Source organism: Aegilops tauschii, chromosome 2 (assembly GCF_002575655.3).
Source record: "Aegilops tauschii subsp. strangulata cultivar AL8/78 chromosome 2, Aet v6.0, whole genome shotgun sequence".
NCBI lineage: Eukaryota > Viridiplantae > Streptophyta > Magnoliopsida > Poales > Poaceae > Aegilops > Aegilops tauschii.
Window position 1 is genome coordinate 485,821,465 of NC_053036.3, and position 14,777 is coordinate 485,836,241.

A 14,777-nucleotide genomic window follows, 5' to 3' on the forward strand; every position below is an offset into this window, starting at 1 on the left:
ACTTTTCAAACATATTTTTTTGGTGTCAACTTTTTTTCATACACATTCTATATTTTTTGTATAAATAAGGAACATTTTTTATACACACATTTAACAACTTTAAATACATGCTTAACACTTTTTAAAACATATTTTTTATGTCAACTTTTTTGCATATATATTGTACATTTTTTGTATACATCAGGAACATTTTTTTATACACGTTTAACATTTTTTAATTACATAATTAAAATTTTTTAAACATATTTTTTATGCCTACTTTTTTTGCAAAAACAATTTCCAGTCGGCCCACAGTGGGCCGACAGGACCCAATCAGCCCACGGTGGGCCGGCAGGGGCCAGTCGGCCAGCTGTAGGCCGACTGGAGTCCAATCGGCCTGCTGGACACAAAATGGACAAGTGCTGGGCCATGGGGTCTGTCTGTTTTGCCTCAAACGGACGGGGCCGGATAGGATGGGTCGCGCGCTGGAGTTGGCCTTAGCCGCGTCAGCCCCCATTACCACGCACGGTGCTGGCAAAAGTCTCTCCCCCCCCCCCCCCCCCCCCCACACACACACACGAGAAAGCGCATACAGTGTTCTGTGTTGCACATTATTGAATTCATGCACCAGCCAACTCATCCAAAAGTCCAAACTGATGAAGGGAGGTGTCTAGGCTATTTTAGTCCTTAGACATGGGATCGATGTAGGCCGCAGAATCGTTTTATTTAATACTACGTTAGCAGGGCCTTGAACTCAAGACCTCTTAGCTCTGATACCATATTGAATTCATGCTCCAGCCAACTCATCCAAAAGCCTGAACTGATGAAGGGAGATGGGCAATATATTTCAACACGCCTGACCGAACGATCAGTCTTTCTGCCTTCTAGTACAAAAGTAAGGTATGCTATTGACGTACTCTGGAAGAAAAAAAAAGTTCCACTGCACGCTGAGGCAATCACAAACGAAAGACAATCCTTGTAAAAAGTCATTAGCAGCATAGAAACGCGACACGGCGACATGAAACGCTCCATCCATCCAACCAGATCGCAGTCTTGCACGACGACACACGCAGACACTACTACAGCCACAGGCTACGTACATTAATTGCACAAACACACGCGAGTGCAAGTCACACTTCACCATTTCAAACATCCCGTAGGCATCCAAGAGACCAAGAACACATACCAACCGCCAATGGGAGCACTGCTTGAGATCTCCCTCCCAAGTCACAGAAGCGGTGACCTACCACGAACACGCTGCTACAACACGTACCATTCTGCATTTCTGTTGATACATACCATGGGATTCAGACGCACGACTCGTTGGCCTGCTGGAACCGCTCGGCCTGGGCGGCCGCGGCGTCCTCGGAGACGAGCGCCTCCAGCAGCAGCGCCTTCACCTCCCAGGAGTCGAAGGGGAAGCCCGTCCGCGTGTAGGCGTTGATCAGCGCCGCGCTGCCGTGCTTCACCAGCTTCACGAAGGGGCTGCCCACGTCGTCGGTCCTCATGGTGGCCTCCAGCAGGGTGAGCCGCGGCCCGTACTTGTCCATGGACCTGGACCCGAACACCTTGGACACCGCCGCCTCCTGGGGCACGATGTTGGGCCATTGCTCAGCCCCGCTGCTCCAGAACCTGCATGCAGAGTTCCACATGAAGCTAGTCGTAAAAGGAGCAAGGTAACGGTTTATTGCAGTGTTATTACTCAGAAACTACTCGTTGAAAGGAGCAGGTTAACACTGAGCTCGAAATTCTATTCAGAAGAAGGCACTGCACATGTTATGCGATGATTTTAAGACATCATATTTCTTTCCCTACCAAAAGAAGTGGCCTAATTAGTTGGCTCCTAAGCTACGATAGTATGCACACTTATAGCGGAGAATACCCCACAGGGCACAAAGGCCACATTGACCCACATGAGCACGACTTGAACAAACCAGAGAGAGAGTGGGGAGGACGAAACAGAATTGCATGAACGCAATGAATGAAACGGACGTGACTTGTCTTGAACTCTTGATGTTCACAAGACTGGAACCAGGGCAGTTAAGACAGTTTGTTGATTCAGTGCATTTCAGCAGAACGAAGCTCAATATTAATATTCAGAAAAACTGCCATTTATTCAGGTAAACTTTCCATGTGGATTGTGGAGTAACACCATGGGTTACTGCAGAAATTTATACCACTACGCACTAGTCGCTTGTCGGCAAGTTTTTCTTGCTACCCAAGCTATACGGTTACAACTAGTAGTGACTCAAAATGTACCCTGGATTTTAGTGAGAAGATACTGTAAAACTTGTCAGGGTGATTACATGGACCGTAAGTTGAACACTTTAGCCTTTGCACGTACGACAAGGGATTTCATAAAAGCAGATTGGGTTGTGTGGGCACATCATTCTTGCAACCTAGCGCAGATTCCGCTGGACCTTTTAGGATGAGACCAACATTTTTAGATCTACCCAGCCGCTAAAAGTGGCCACTTTTGTCCATGCTGTAAGCCTCAAAATTACATTATTCGGACTCCTCCCCCAGCACACAGATGCTAGTGTTCGTCGCAGTCGCATTGCAATCTCCGGAATTTCTGCGTAGTAGTACTACTACCCAAGACTCGATACCTAGCTTGAATAGGTGCTGAATTAGCACGGTAGAGTGACTGAGTGGTGACCACTGACTACCCAATGTTGCTAGAGGAATCAAGAAAACAAAGATGTCCCCTAAAAAAAAGAAAACAAAGATGTACTCCCTCCGTCACATAATATAAGAGCGTTTTTTATACATACCAGCGTAGTGTCAAAAACGCTCTTATATTATTATGGCACGGAGGGAGTGCGTCGTAACTTTTTTTACTTCTGCGAGGGGAAGCCAAATCCAAGAACGGGGAATGGGGAGCGTGTGCTTACTGGGGCGTGCATCGCCCGACGGCTCTGGTGTAGAGGTACCCCGGCCACGCGCTCCTGACGCCGCCGCGGGCGCCGCCGGCGACCCTGCTTCCCGCTTCCTCCCCCTCCGCGCCGCCGGCTCTACGATACATCCCGTTCGCTTCCCCGAGCGACGAGCAGAGGAGGACGAGGACGCAGGCCAGGGAACGGAGGAGCGCCATGGAACCCATCTCTCTGCTCTCTCTCTCTCTCTCTCTACCACTCCCTCTGTTTGTCTGCTTGCTGCAGGCTTTGGAATAAATGGAGCCCAATTTTGAAAGCACGACGCTCCGATGCGTTGCAATGCGCTGCTACTGCTAGACTCCTCGGGAGGGGCGTGCAAGGGGACCCACACGAGACCGCTGTATTTACGTGTCATGCCCTACGTGTGAAGTTTTTGTGAATCACCTTCTACTCTGACGGATTTCAGGCCGGAGTCCTCGGCCAGCCTGCCACGGCTGCGGGCTCAAGGCCAAAACGTTCGTGAGAGAATACGAGTATATGAAAGTGCCCTTTCGATAAAAATACGAGCTCTGCTTTATCGATGGGTGCACACGCTCCTGCCTCAAAAGGGTTGCCGTTCTGCCGAGTATAGTTTATTATTTTTGCAGCCATATTTTAAAATCGCAAGGAGAACAATCAAGAAAGAAAAGCAGAAGGGAAACCCTCTTATTTTATTGCATATTAATGATCATTGTTCTGAATCCAATAGTACTCCCTCTGTCTAGGTGTATAAGTCATCTTACGAAAACCAAATAATCTCAAAACACTTAGGCATGGTACATTAACTTCCTTCTCATTTCTTGTTTTATGACATATCAACCAATAAGAGATGTGGGCCGTGCATGCCTTCAATGACTTGAGACTAACAAACATGACATGCAGTGGTTAGTTCATTGCATGCAATGCTATTAATTAGCAAAAAGACATTAAGTTTTCTCGTTTTCCTCTCCGCCTTGGTCGCGGTGCACAACGTAAGATGACTTAGGCCTCTCCCAATGCTCCACCGTGTATGGGTGCTAAGGGTGCCACATAAGCAAAAAAATGATATGGCAAAGCTATTAAAGAGGAGAGAGAGCATTATGGTGACCCCAGTTGAAAACGGTTCTAAGCACGTGAACCTATGCAAAATACCTACTGACCAATGCACGAAGGAGTTTTGTTGATAAAGAATTAAATAAAGCAAGCTTAGCAACAAAAGCTAAGCATCCATACATTGGGGATATTAGTTGCTAAGACAATTAATGCACTTAGCGCCCCACCTTAGCACCAATGCATTGGAGGAGGTCTTACACACCTAGACAGAGGGAGTAGCTAGTTCAGAGGGACACTCTCTAGTTGGATTTTCATAAAAAAGGATCACCTGCCCAATGAAATTGTCACAAAAGACTATCTGCGGATGAAAATGTAAAAAAAAGATCACCTGTGCCGTGGCGGCAGATGCGCCAGCCGCCATGTTGTCTGGCGGCAGCACCTGCCGCCACCGGCTCAGGCGGCAGCCTCAGTTGCACAGGATTTCAACTGATGGGACACGCGAAAACGGAATGGATTGGCACCGTGGCACCTGCCGCCATGCATCTTGGCGGCAGCCTGTGCTGCTTTTCTGCCATGAGCTGTGTCAGAAAAGTCATAGTGACACGCCGCTACTCCATCACTAAAAGATGTCAAAGGCCGTCCGTTGCACACAGGCAAAGGCTAGACTATGATTGCTTATTTTTAAAAGGAAGTACAACCATTAAGGATGCCTTGAAATCTTGTACAATAGCACATTTAGATATCACTACAATCTGTCGCGTGGCATGGCGTTTTGCACGGAAAAGCAGCACAGGTTGCCGCCAGGATGGGTGGCGGCAGGTGCCACGTCGCCACTCCGTTCCGTTTTCGCGTGTGCCATCGGCCAAAATCCTGTGCAGCTGATGCTGCCGCATGAGCCGGTGGCGGCAGGTGCTGCCGCCAGACCCCGTGGCGGAAAGTGCCACGTGTCGGCTGGCGCACCTACCGCTGATACGTCTCCGTCGTATCTATAATTTTTGATTGTTCCATGCCAATATTCTACAATTTTTACATACTTTTGGCAACTTTTTATACTAATTTTTGGGACTAACATATTGATCCAGTGCCCAGTGCCAGTTCCTGTTTGTTGCAGGTTTTTTGTTTCACAGAAAATCCATATCAAACAGAGTCCAAACGGGATAAAAACTTACAGAGTTTTTTTGGAATATATGTGATTTTTGGGAAAAAGAATCAACGCGAGACGATGCCCGAGGGGCCCACAAGGACGGAGGGCGCGCCCCTTGTCCTTGTGGCCACTCCGTAAGGTGGTTGGCGCCCTTCTTCTGGCGCAAGAAAGCTAATATCCGGATAAAAATCGTGTTAAAATTTCAGCCCAATCTGAGTTAGGGATCTCCGGGAATTTAAGAAACGGTGAAAGGCCAGAATCTGAGAGCGCAGAAACAGAAGGAAACAGAGAGAGATCCAATCTCGGAGGGGCTCCCCCCCTCCGCCGCCATGGAAGACAAGGACCAGAGGAAAACCCTTCTCCCATCTAGGGGGAAGGTCAAGGAAGAAGAAGAAGAAGAAGAAGAAGAAGGGGGGCTCTCTACCCCTCTCTCCCGGTGGCACCGGAACGCCGCCGGGGCCATCACCGCAACAACGATCTCCACCAACAACTTCACCACCGTCATCACCAACTCTCTCCCCCTCTATGCAGCGGTGTAACACCCCTTCTCCCCGTTGTAATCTCTACTTGAACATGGTGCTCAATGCTATATATTATTTCCCAATGATGTATGGCTATCCTATGATGTTTGAGTAGATCTGTTTTATCCTAAGGGTTAATAGATGATCATGATTGGTTTGAGTTGCATATTTTATTATTGGTGTTGTCCTACGGTGCTCTCCGTGTCGCGAAAGCGTGAGGGATCCCCGCCGTAGGGTTTGCAACATGTTCATGGTTTGCTTGTTGTCTGTGTTGCGTGAGTGATAGAAACACAAACACGGATAAGTGGGTCATGGTGTATGGGAATAAAGAGGACTTGATACTTTAATGCTATGGTTGGGTTTTACCTTAATTATCTTTATTAGTTGTGGATGCTTGCTAGAGTTCCAATCATAAGTGCATATGATCCAAGAAGATAAAGTATGTTATCTTATGCCTCTCCCTCATATAAAATTGCAATAATGATTACCGGTCTAGTTATCGATTGCCTAGGGACAAATAACTTTCTCGTGACAAAAAGCTCTCACTAAAACTAACTTAGTTGTGTCTTTATCTAAACAACCCCAAGATTTTATTTACATGCTCTTTATTATCTTGCAAAACCTAGCCTACAACATCTACAAAGTACTTCTAGTTTCATACTTGTTCTAGGTAAAGCGAATGTAAAGCGTGCGTAGAGTTGTATCGGTAGTCGATAGAACTTGAGGGAATATTTGTTCTACCTTTAGCTCCTCGTTGGGTTCGACACTCTTACTTATCGAAAGAGGCTACAATTGATCCCCTATACTTGTGGGTTATCAACCGCCATGGTGCAGGTGGTCATTTTTTACATTTCATTTGTAGGTAGTATTTTTTGACAATTATACCGGACAGACGGTCCTTTTTAACGAAAATTCTCTCTGGATTTTTGTCAAAAAGGATCACCTGCCCAATGAAATTCTCAAAAAAGACTATCTGCGGACGAAAATGTCAAAAAAGACCACCTGTGTCGTGGCGGCAGATTCGCCAGCCGACACGTGGCACCTGCCGCCGTGTTGTCTGGCGGCAGCACCTGCCGCCACCTGCTCAGGCGGCAACCTTAGTTGCACAGGATTTCGGCCGATGGCACACGCGAAGATGGAATGGGTTGGCATCGTGGCACTTGCCTCCATGCATCTTGGGGCAGCCTGTGCTGCTTTTCTGCCATGCGCTGTGTCAGAACTGTCATCGTGACACGCCGCTACTCCATCACTAAAAGATGTCAAAGGCCGTCCGTTGCACACAGGCTAAAGCTAGATTATGATTACTTATTTTTAAAAGGAAGTACTACCATTAAGGACGGCTTCTAATCTTGTACAATAGCAAGATATCACTAGAATCTGTCGCGTGGCATGGCGTTTTGCGCGGAAAAGCAGCACAGGCCGCTGCCAGGATGGGTGGCGGCAGGTGCCACGTCGCCACTCCGTTTCGTTTTCGCCTGCGCCATCGATCGAAATCCCGTGCAGCTGATGCTACCGTATGAGCCGGTGGCGGCATGTGCTGAAGCCAAACCCCGTGGAGGCAGGTGCCACGTGTCGGCTGGCCCACCTTCCGCTATGGTGCACGTGGACCATTTTGACATTTTCATTTGTAGGTAGTCCTTTTTGACAATTACACCGGGCAGACGGTCCTTTTTGACGAAAATTCCCTCTGGATTTTCGTCAAAAAGAATCACCTGCCCAATCAAATTGTCAAAAAAGACTACCTGCGGATGAAATTGTCAAAAAAGACCACCAGTGCCGTGCCGGCAGATGCGCCAGCCGACACATGGCACATGTCGCCATGTTGTCCGGCGGCAGCACCTGCCACGACCGGCTCAGGCGGCAGCCTCGGTTGCACAGGATTTCGGCCGATGGCACACGCGAAAACGGAATGGATTGGCACCGTGTCACCTACCGCCATGCATCTTGGCGGCAGCTAGTGCTGCTTTTCTGCCATGCGCTGTGTCAGAAAAGTCGTCGTGACACACCGCGACTCCATCACTAAAAGATGTCAAAGGCCGTCCGTTGCACACAGACTCTAGACTACGATTACTTATTTTTAAAAGGAAGTACTACCATTAAGGACGGCTTGTATCTTGTAGAGTAGCACATTTAGATATCACAAGAATCTGTCGCGTGGCATGGCGTTTTGCGCGGAAAAGCAGCACAGGCCGCTGCCAGGATGGGCGGCGGCAGGTGCCACGTCGCCACTCTGTTCCGTTTTCTCCTGCGCCATCGGCCGAAATCCCGTGCAGCTGATGCTACCGCATGATCCGGTGGCGGCGGGTGCCACGTGTCGGCTGGCGCGCCTGCCGCTATGGTGCACGTGGTCCTTTTTGACATTTTCGTTCGTAGGTAGTTTTTTTACAATTACACCGGGCAGACGGTCCTTTTTGATAAAAATTCCCTCTGGATTTTCGTCAAAAAGAATCACCTGCCCAATGAAATTGTCAAAAAAGACTACCTGCGGACGAAAATGTCAAAAAAGACCACCTGTGCCGTGTCGGCAGATGCGCCAGCCGACACGTGGCACCTGTCACCATGTTGTCTGGCGGCAGCACCTGCCGCCACCAGCTCTGGTCGCAGCCTCGGTTGCACAGGATTTCGGCCGATGGCACACATGAAAACGGAATGGATTGGCACCGTGGCACCTGCTGAAGGAAATATGCCCTAGAGGCAATAATAAAGTTGTTATTTATATTTCCTTATATTATGATAAATGTTTATTATTCATGCTAGAATTGTATTAACCGGAAACTTAGTACATGTGTGAATACATAGACAAACAGAGTGTCACTAGTATGCCTCTACTTGACTAGCCCGTTAATCAAAGATGGTTAAGTTTCCTAGCCATAGACATGAGTTGTCATTTGATGAACAGGATCACATCATTAAAGAATGATGTGATTGACAAGACCCATCTGTTAGCTTAGCACTATGATCGTTTAGTTTGTTGCTATTGCTTTCTTCATGACTTATACATGTTCCTATGACTATGAGATTATGCAACTCCCGAATACCGGAGGAACACTTAGTGTGCTATCAAATGTCACAACATAACTGGGTGATTATAAAGATGCCCTACAGGTGTCTCCGATGGTGTTTGTTGAGTTGGCACAGATCGAGATTAGGATTTGTCACTCCGATTGTCGGAGAGGTATCTCTGGGCCCTCTCGGTAATGCACATCACTATAAGCCTTGCAAGCAATGTAACTAATGAGTTAGTTGCGGGATGATGCACTACGGAACGAGTAAAAAGACTTGCCGGTAACGAGATTGAACTAGGTATGATGTTACCGACGATCGAATCTCAGGCAAGTAACATACCGATGACAAAGGGAACAACGTATGTTGTTGTGCGGTTTGACTGATAAAGATTTTCATAGAATATGTAGGAACCAATATGAGCATCCAGGTTCTGCTATTGGTTATTGACCGGAGATGAGTCTTGGTCATGTCTACATAGTTCTCGAACCCGTAGGGTCCGCACGCTTAACGTTTGATGACGGTATGTATTATGAGTTATATGATTTGATGTACCGAAGGTTGTTCGGAGTCCCGGATGTGATCACGGACATGACGAGGAGTCTCGAAATAGTCGAGACATGAAGATTGATATATTGGAAGGTTATGTTTGGACACCGGAAAGGTTTCGGATAGGTTCGGGAATTTTCCGGAGTACCGGGGGGTTACCGGAACCCCGTGGGGGGTTAGTGGGCCTACATGGGTCATAGTGGAAGAGAGGAGGAGGCGGCCAGGTGTGGTGCGCGCCCCTAGGCCCAATCCGAATTTGGGTAGGGTTTGGGGGGGGGGCGGCCCCCCTTTCCTTCTCTCCCTCTTCCTCTTCCTTCTTCTCCTACTCCGACTAGGAAAGGGGGAAACCTACTCCTACTGGGAGTAGGAATCCCCCCTTAGGGCGCGCCCCTTGAGGCCGGCCCTCCTCCTCCTCCCCTCCTTTACATACGGGGCAGGGGGCACTGTTGGGGAATGTAGTATTTCAAAAAAATTCCTACGATCACGCAAGATCTATCTAGGAGAAGCATAGCAACAAGCGGGGAGAGTGTGTCCACGTACCCTCGTAGACCGAAAGCGGAAGCGTTTAGTAACGCGGTTTATGTAGTCGAACGTCTTCGTGATCCAACCGATCAAGTACCGAACGCACGACACCTCCGCGATCTGCACATGTTCAGCTCGGTGATGTCCCTCGAACTCTAGATCCAACTAAGGCCGACGGAGAGTTTCGTCAGCACGACGGTGTGGCGACGGTGATGATGAAGTTACCGGTGCAGGGCTTCGCCTAAGCACTACGACGATATGACCGAGGTGTGTAACTATGGAGGGGGGCACCGCACACGGCTAAGACAAATCTTGGAGTGCCTTTGGGGTGCACCCTGCCCACGTATATACTGGAGGGAGGAGGACGAGGCCGGCCTAGGAGGGGCGCGCCTATAGGGGGAGTCCAACTAGGATTCCCAATCCTAGTTGGAGTCCCCTTCCTTTTCCAAGAGGGGAGAGAGGGAAGGAGTAGGAGAGAGAGAAGGAAATAGAGGGGGCGCCGCCCCCTCCCTAGTCCAATTAGGACTTGCCATGGGGGGCGCGCGGCCACCCCTTGAGGCCCTTCTCTCCTTTCCCGTATGGCCCATTAAGGCCCACTACTTCCCCTGACGAATTCCGGTAACTCTCCGGTACTCCAAAAATACCCGAATCACTCGGAACCTTTCCGATGTCCGAATATAGCCTTCCAATATATCGATCTTTACCTCTCGACCATTTCAGACTCCTCGTCATGTCCGTGATCTCATCTGGGACTCCGAACAACCTTCAGTCATCAAATCACATAAACTCAAAATACAAATTGTCATGGAACGTTAAGCGTGCGGACCCTACGGGTTCGAAAACTATGTAGACATGACCGAGACACATCTCTGGTCGATAACCAATAGCGGAACCTGGATGCTCATATTGGCTCCTACATATTCTACGAAGATCTTTATCGGTCAAACCTCATAACAACATATGTTGTTCCCTTTGTCATCGGCATGTTACTTGCCCGAGATTCGATCGTCGGTATCATCATACCTAGTTCAATCTCGTTACCGGCAAGTCTCTTTACTCGTTCCGTAATGCATCATCCCGCAACTAACTCATTAGTCACATTGCTTGCAAGGCTTATAGTGATGTGCATTACCGAGAGGGCCCAGAGATACCTCTCCGATACTCAGAGTGACAAATCCTAATATCGATCTATGCCAACTCAACAAACACCTTCGGAGAGACCTGTAGAGCATCTTTATAATCACCTAGTTACGTTGTGACGTTTGATAGCACACAAGGTGTTCCTTCGGTATTTGGGAGTTGTATAATCTCATAGTCAGAGGAACATGTATAAGTCATGAAGAAAGCAATAGCAATAAAACTTAACAATCATTATGCTAAGCTAACGGATGGGTTTTGTCCATCACATCATTCTCTAATGATGTAATCTCGTTCATCAAATGACAACACATGTCTATTGTCAGGAAATATAACCATCTTTGATTAACGAGCTAGTCAAGTAGAGGCATACTAGGGACACTCTGTTTTGTCTACGTATTCACACATGTACTAAGTTTCCGGTTAATACAATTCTAGCATGAACAATAAACATTTGTCATGATATATAAGGAAATAAATAATAACTTTATTATTGCCTCTAGGGCATATTTCCTTTAGTCTCCCACTTGCACTAGAGTCATTAATCTAGTTCACATCGCCGTGTGATTTAACACCAATAGTTCACATCACCATGTGATTATCACCCATAGTTCACATCGCCATGTGACCAACACCCAAAGGGTTTACTAGAGTCAATAATCTAGTTCACATCGCCATGTGATTAACACCCAAAGAGTACTAAGGTGTGATCATGTTTTGTTAGTAAGAGAAGTTTAGTCAACGGGTCTGCCACATTCAGATTCATATGTATTTTGCAAATTTCTATGTCTACAACGCTCTGCACTGAGGTACTCTAGCTAATTGCTCCCACTTTCAATATGTATCCGGATTGTGACTTAGAGTCATCCAGATCGGTGTCAAAGCTTGCATTGATGTAACTCTTTACGACGAACTCTTTATCACCTCCATAACCGAGAAATATTTCCTTAGTCCTCTAAGGATAATTTTGACCGCTGTCCAGTGATCTACTCCTAGATCACTATTGTACTCCCTTGCCAAACTCATGGTGAGGTACACAATAGGTATGGTACAAAGCATAGCTTACTTTATAGAACCTATGACTGAGGCATAGGGAATGACTTTTCATTCTCTTTCTATTTTCTGCCGTGGTCGGGTTTTGAGTCTTTACTCAACGTCACACCTTGCAACACAAGTAAGAACTCCTTCTTTGATTGTTCCATTTTGAACTTTTCAAAATCTTGTCAAGGTATGTACTCATTGAAAAAACTTATCAAGCGTCTTGATCTATCTCTATAGATCTTGATGCTCAATATGTAAGCAGCTACACTGAGGTCTTTCTTTGAAAAACTCCTTTCAAATACTCCTTTATGCTTTCTAGAAAATTCTACATCATTTACGATCAACAATATGTCATTCACATATACTTATCCGAAAGGCTGTAGTGCTCCCATTCACTTTCTTGTAAATACAGGCTTCACCGCAAGTCTGTTATAAAACTATATACTATGATCAACTCATCAAAGCGTATATTCCAACTCCGAGAGGCTTGCACCAGTCCATAAATGGATCGCTGGAGCTTGCACACTTTGTTAGCACCTTTAGGATCGACAAAACCTTCTGGTTGCATCATATACAACTCTTCTTTGAGATATCATATCCATTAAGGAATGCAGTTTTGACATCCATTTGCCTAATTTCATAAAATGCAGCAATTGCTAACATGATTGGACAGACTCTAAGCATCGATACGAGTGAGAAAATCTCATCGTAGTCAACACCTTGAACTTGTCAAAAACCTTTTGCGACAATTCGAGCTTTGTAGATAGAAACACTACTATCAGCGTCCGTCTTCCTCTTGAAGATCCATTTATTCTCAATCGCTCACCGATCATCGGGCAAGTCAATCAAAGTCCATACTTTGTTCTCATACATGGATCCCATCTCAGATTTCATGGCCTCAAACCATTTCGTGGAATCTGGGCTCATCATCGCTTCCTCATACTTAGTAGGTTCGTCATGGTCTAGTAACATGATTCCCAGAATAGGATTACCGTACCACTCTAGTGCGGAACATATTCTGTTTGACCTACGAGGTTTGGTTGTAACTTGATCTGAAGTTTCATGATCGTCATCATTAACTTCCTCACTAATTGGTGTAGGCATCACTGGAACTGATTTCTGTGATGAACTACTTTCCAATTTGGGAGAAGGTACAATTACCTCATCAAGTTCTACTTTCCTCCCACTCACTTCTTTCGAGAGAAACTCCTTCTCTAGAAAGGATCCATTCTTAGCAACGAATATCTTGCCTTCAAATCTGTGCTAGAAGGTGTACCCAACAGTTTCCTTTGGGTATCCTATAAAGACGCATTTCTCTGATTTGGGTTCGAGCTTATCATGTTGAAGCTTTTTCACATAAGCATCGCAGCCCCAAACTTTAAGAAACAATAGCTTAGGTTTCTTGCTAAACCACAGTTCATAAGGTGTCGTCTCAATGGATTTAGATGGTGCCCTATTTAACGTGAATGCAACTGTCTCTAATGCATAACCCCCAAACGATAATGGTAAATCGGTAAGAGAAATCATAGCTCGCACCATATCCAATAAAGTACGGTTACGACGTTCGGACACACCATTATGCTGTGGTGTTCCAGGTGTCGTGTGTTGTGAAACTATTCCACATTGTTTCAAATGAAGACCAAACTCATAACTCAAATATTCATCTCCACGACCAGATCGTAGAAAATTTATTTTATTGTTACGATGATTTTCCACTTCACTCTGAAATTCTTTGAACCTTTTCAAATGTTTCAGACTTATGTTTCATTAAGTAGATATACCCATATCTGCTCAAATCATTTATGAAGGTCAGAAAATAACGATACCCGCCGCGAGCCTCAACACTCATCGGATCGCATACATCAGTATGTATTATTTCCAATAAGTCAGTTACTCGCTCCATTGTTCCAGAGAACGGAGTCTTAGTCATCTTGCCCATGAGGCATGGTTCGCAAGCATCAAGTGATTCCAAAAGCCCATCAGCATGGAGTTTCTTCATGCGCTTTACACCAATATGACCTAAACGGCAGTGCCACAAATATGTTGCACTATCATTATCAACTTTGCATATTTTGGCATCAATATTATGAATATGTGTATCACTACAATCGAGATTCAATAAACCATTCACCTTGGGTGTATGACCACAGAAGGTTTTATTCATGTAAACAGAATAACAATTATTCTTTGACTTAAATGAATAACCGTATTGCAATAAACATGATCCAATCATATTATGCTCAACGCAATCACCAAATAACATTTATTTTAGGTTCAACACTAATCCCGAAGGTAAAGGGAGTGTGCGATGGTGATCTTATCAACCTTGGAATCACTTCCAACACACATCGTCACATTGCCCTCAACTAGTCTTTGTTCATTTCGTAACTCCTATTTTGAGTTACTAATCATAGCAAGTGAACCAGTATCAAATACCCAGGGGCTACTATGAACACTAGTAAAGTACACATCAATAACATGTATATCATATATACTTTTGTTCACTTTGCCATCCTTCTTATCCGCCAAGTATTTGGGGCAGTTCCGCTTCCAGTGACCATTTCCTTCGCAATAGAAGCACTCGGTTTCAGGCTTGGGTCTAGCTTTGGGCTTCTTCATGGGAGTGGCAACTTGCTTGCCATTCTTCTTGAAGTTCCCTTTATTTCCCTTGCCCTTTTACTTGAAACTAGTGGTCTTGTCAACCATCAACATTTGATGCTTTTCTTGATTTCTACCTTCGTTGATTTTAGCATCACGAAGAGCTCGGGAATTGTTTTCGTCATCCCTGCATATTATAGTTCATCACGAAGTTCCAGTAACTTGGTGATAGTGACTAGAGAACTCTATCAATCACTATTTTATCTGGAAGATTAACTCCCACTTGATTCAAGTGATTGTAGTACTCAGACAATCTGAGCACATGCTCACTGGTTG

The 14,777-nt window shown here is 45.8% G+C and overlaps 1 protein-coding gene across 1 annotated transcript; it reads right to left on the reverse strand.

Moving 5' to 3' along the window:
- Positions 1-940: 940 nt before the first annotated feature.
- On the reverse strand, positions 941-3,218 carry LOC109750222 (uncharacterized). Its single transcript, XM_020309177.3, has 2 exons — positions 2,874-3,218; positions 941-1,611 (listed from the first exon to the last, which is right to left on the reverse strand). Exons 1-2 carry the CDS (start codon positions 3,080-3,082, stop codon positions 1,287-1,289), a joined length of 534 nt encoding a protein of 177 aa, XP_020164766.1. The 5' UTR covers positions 3,083-3,218; the 3' UTR covers positions 941-1,286.
- Between the last annotated feature and the right edge of the window lie 11,559 nt (positions 3,219-14,777).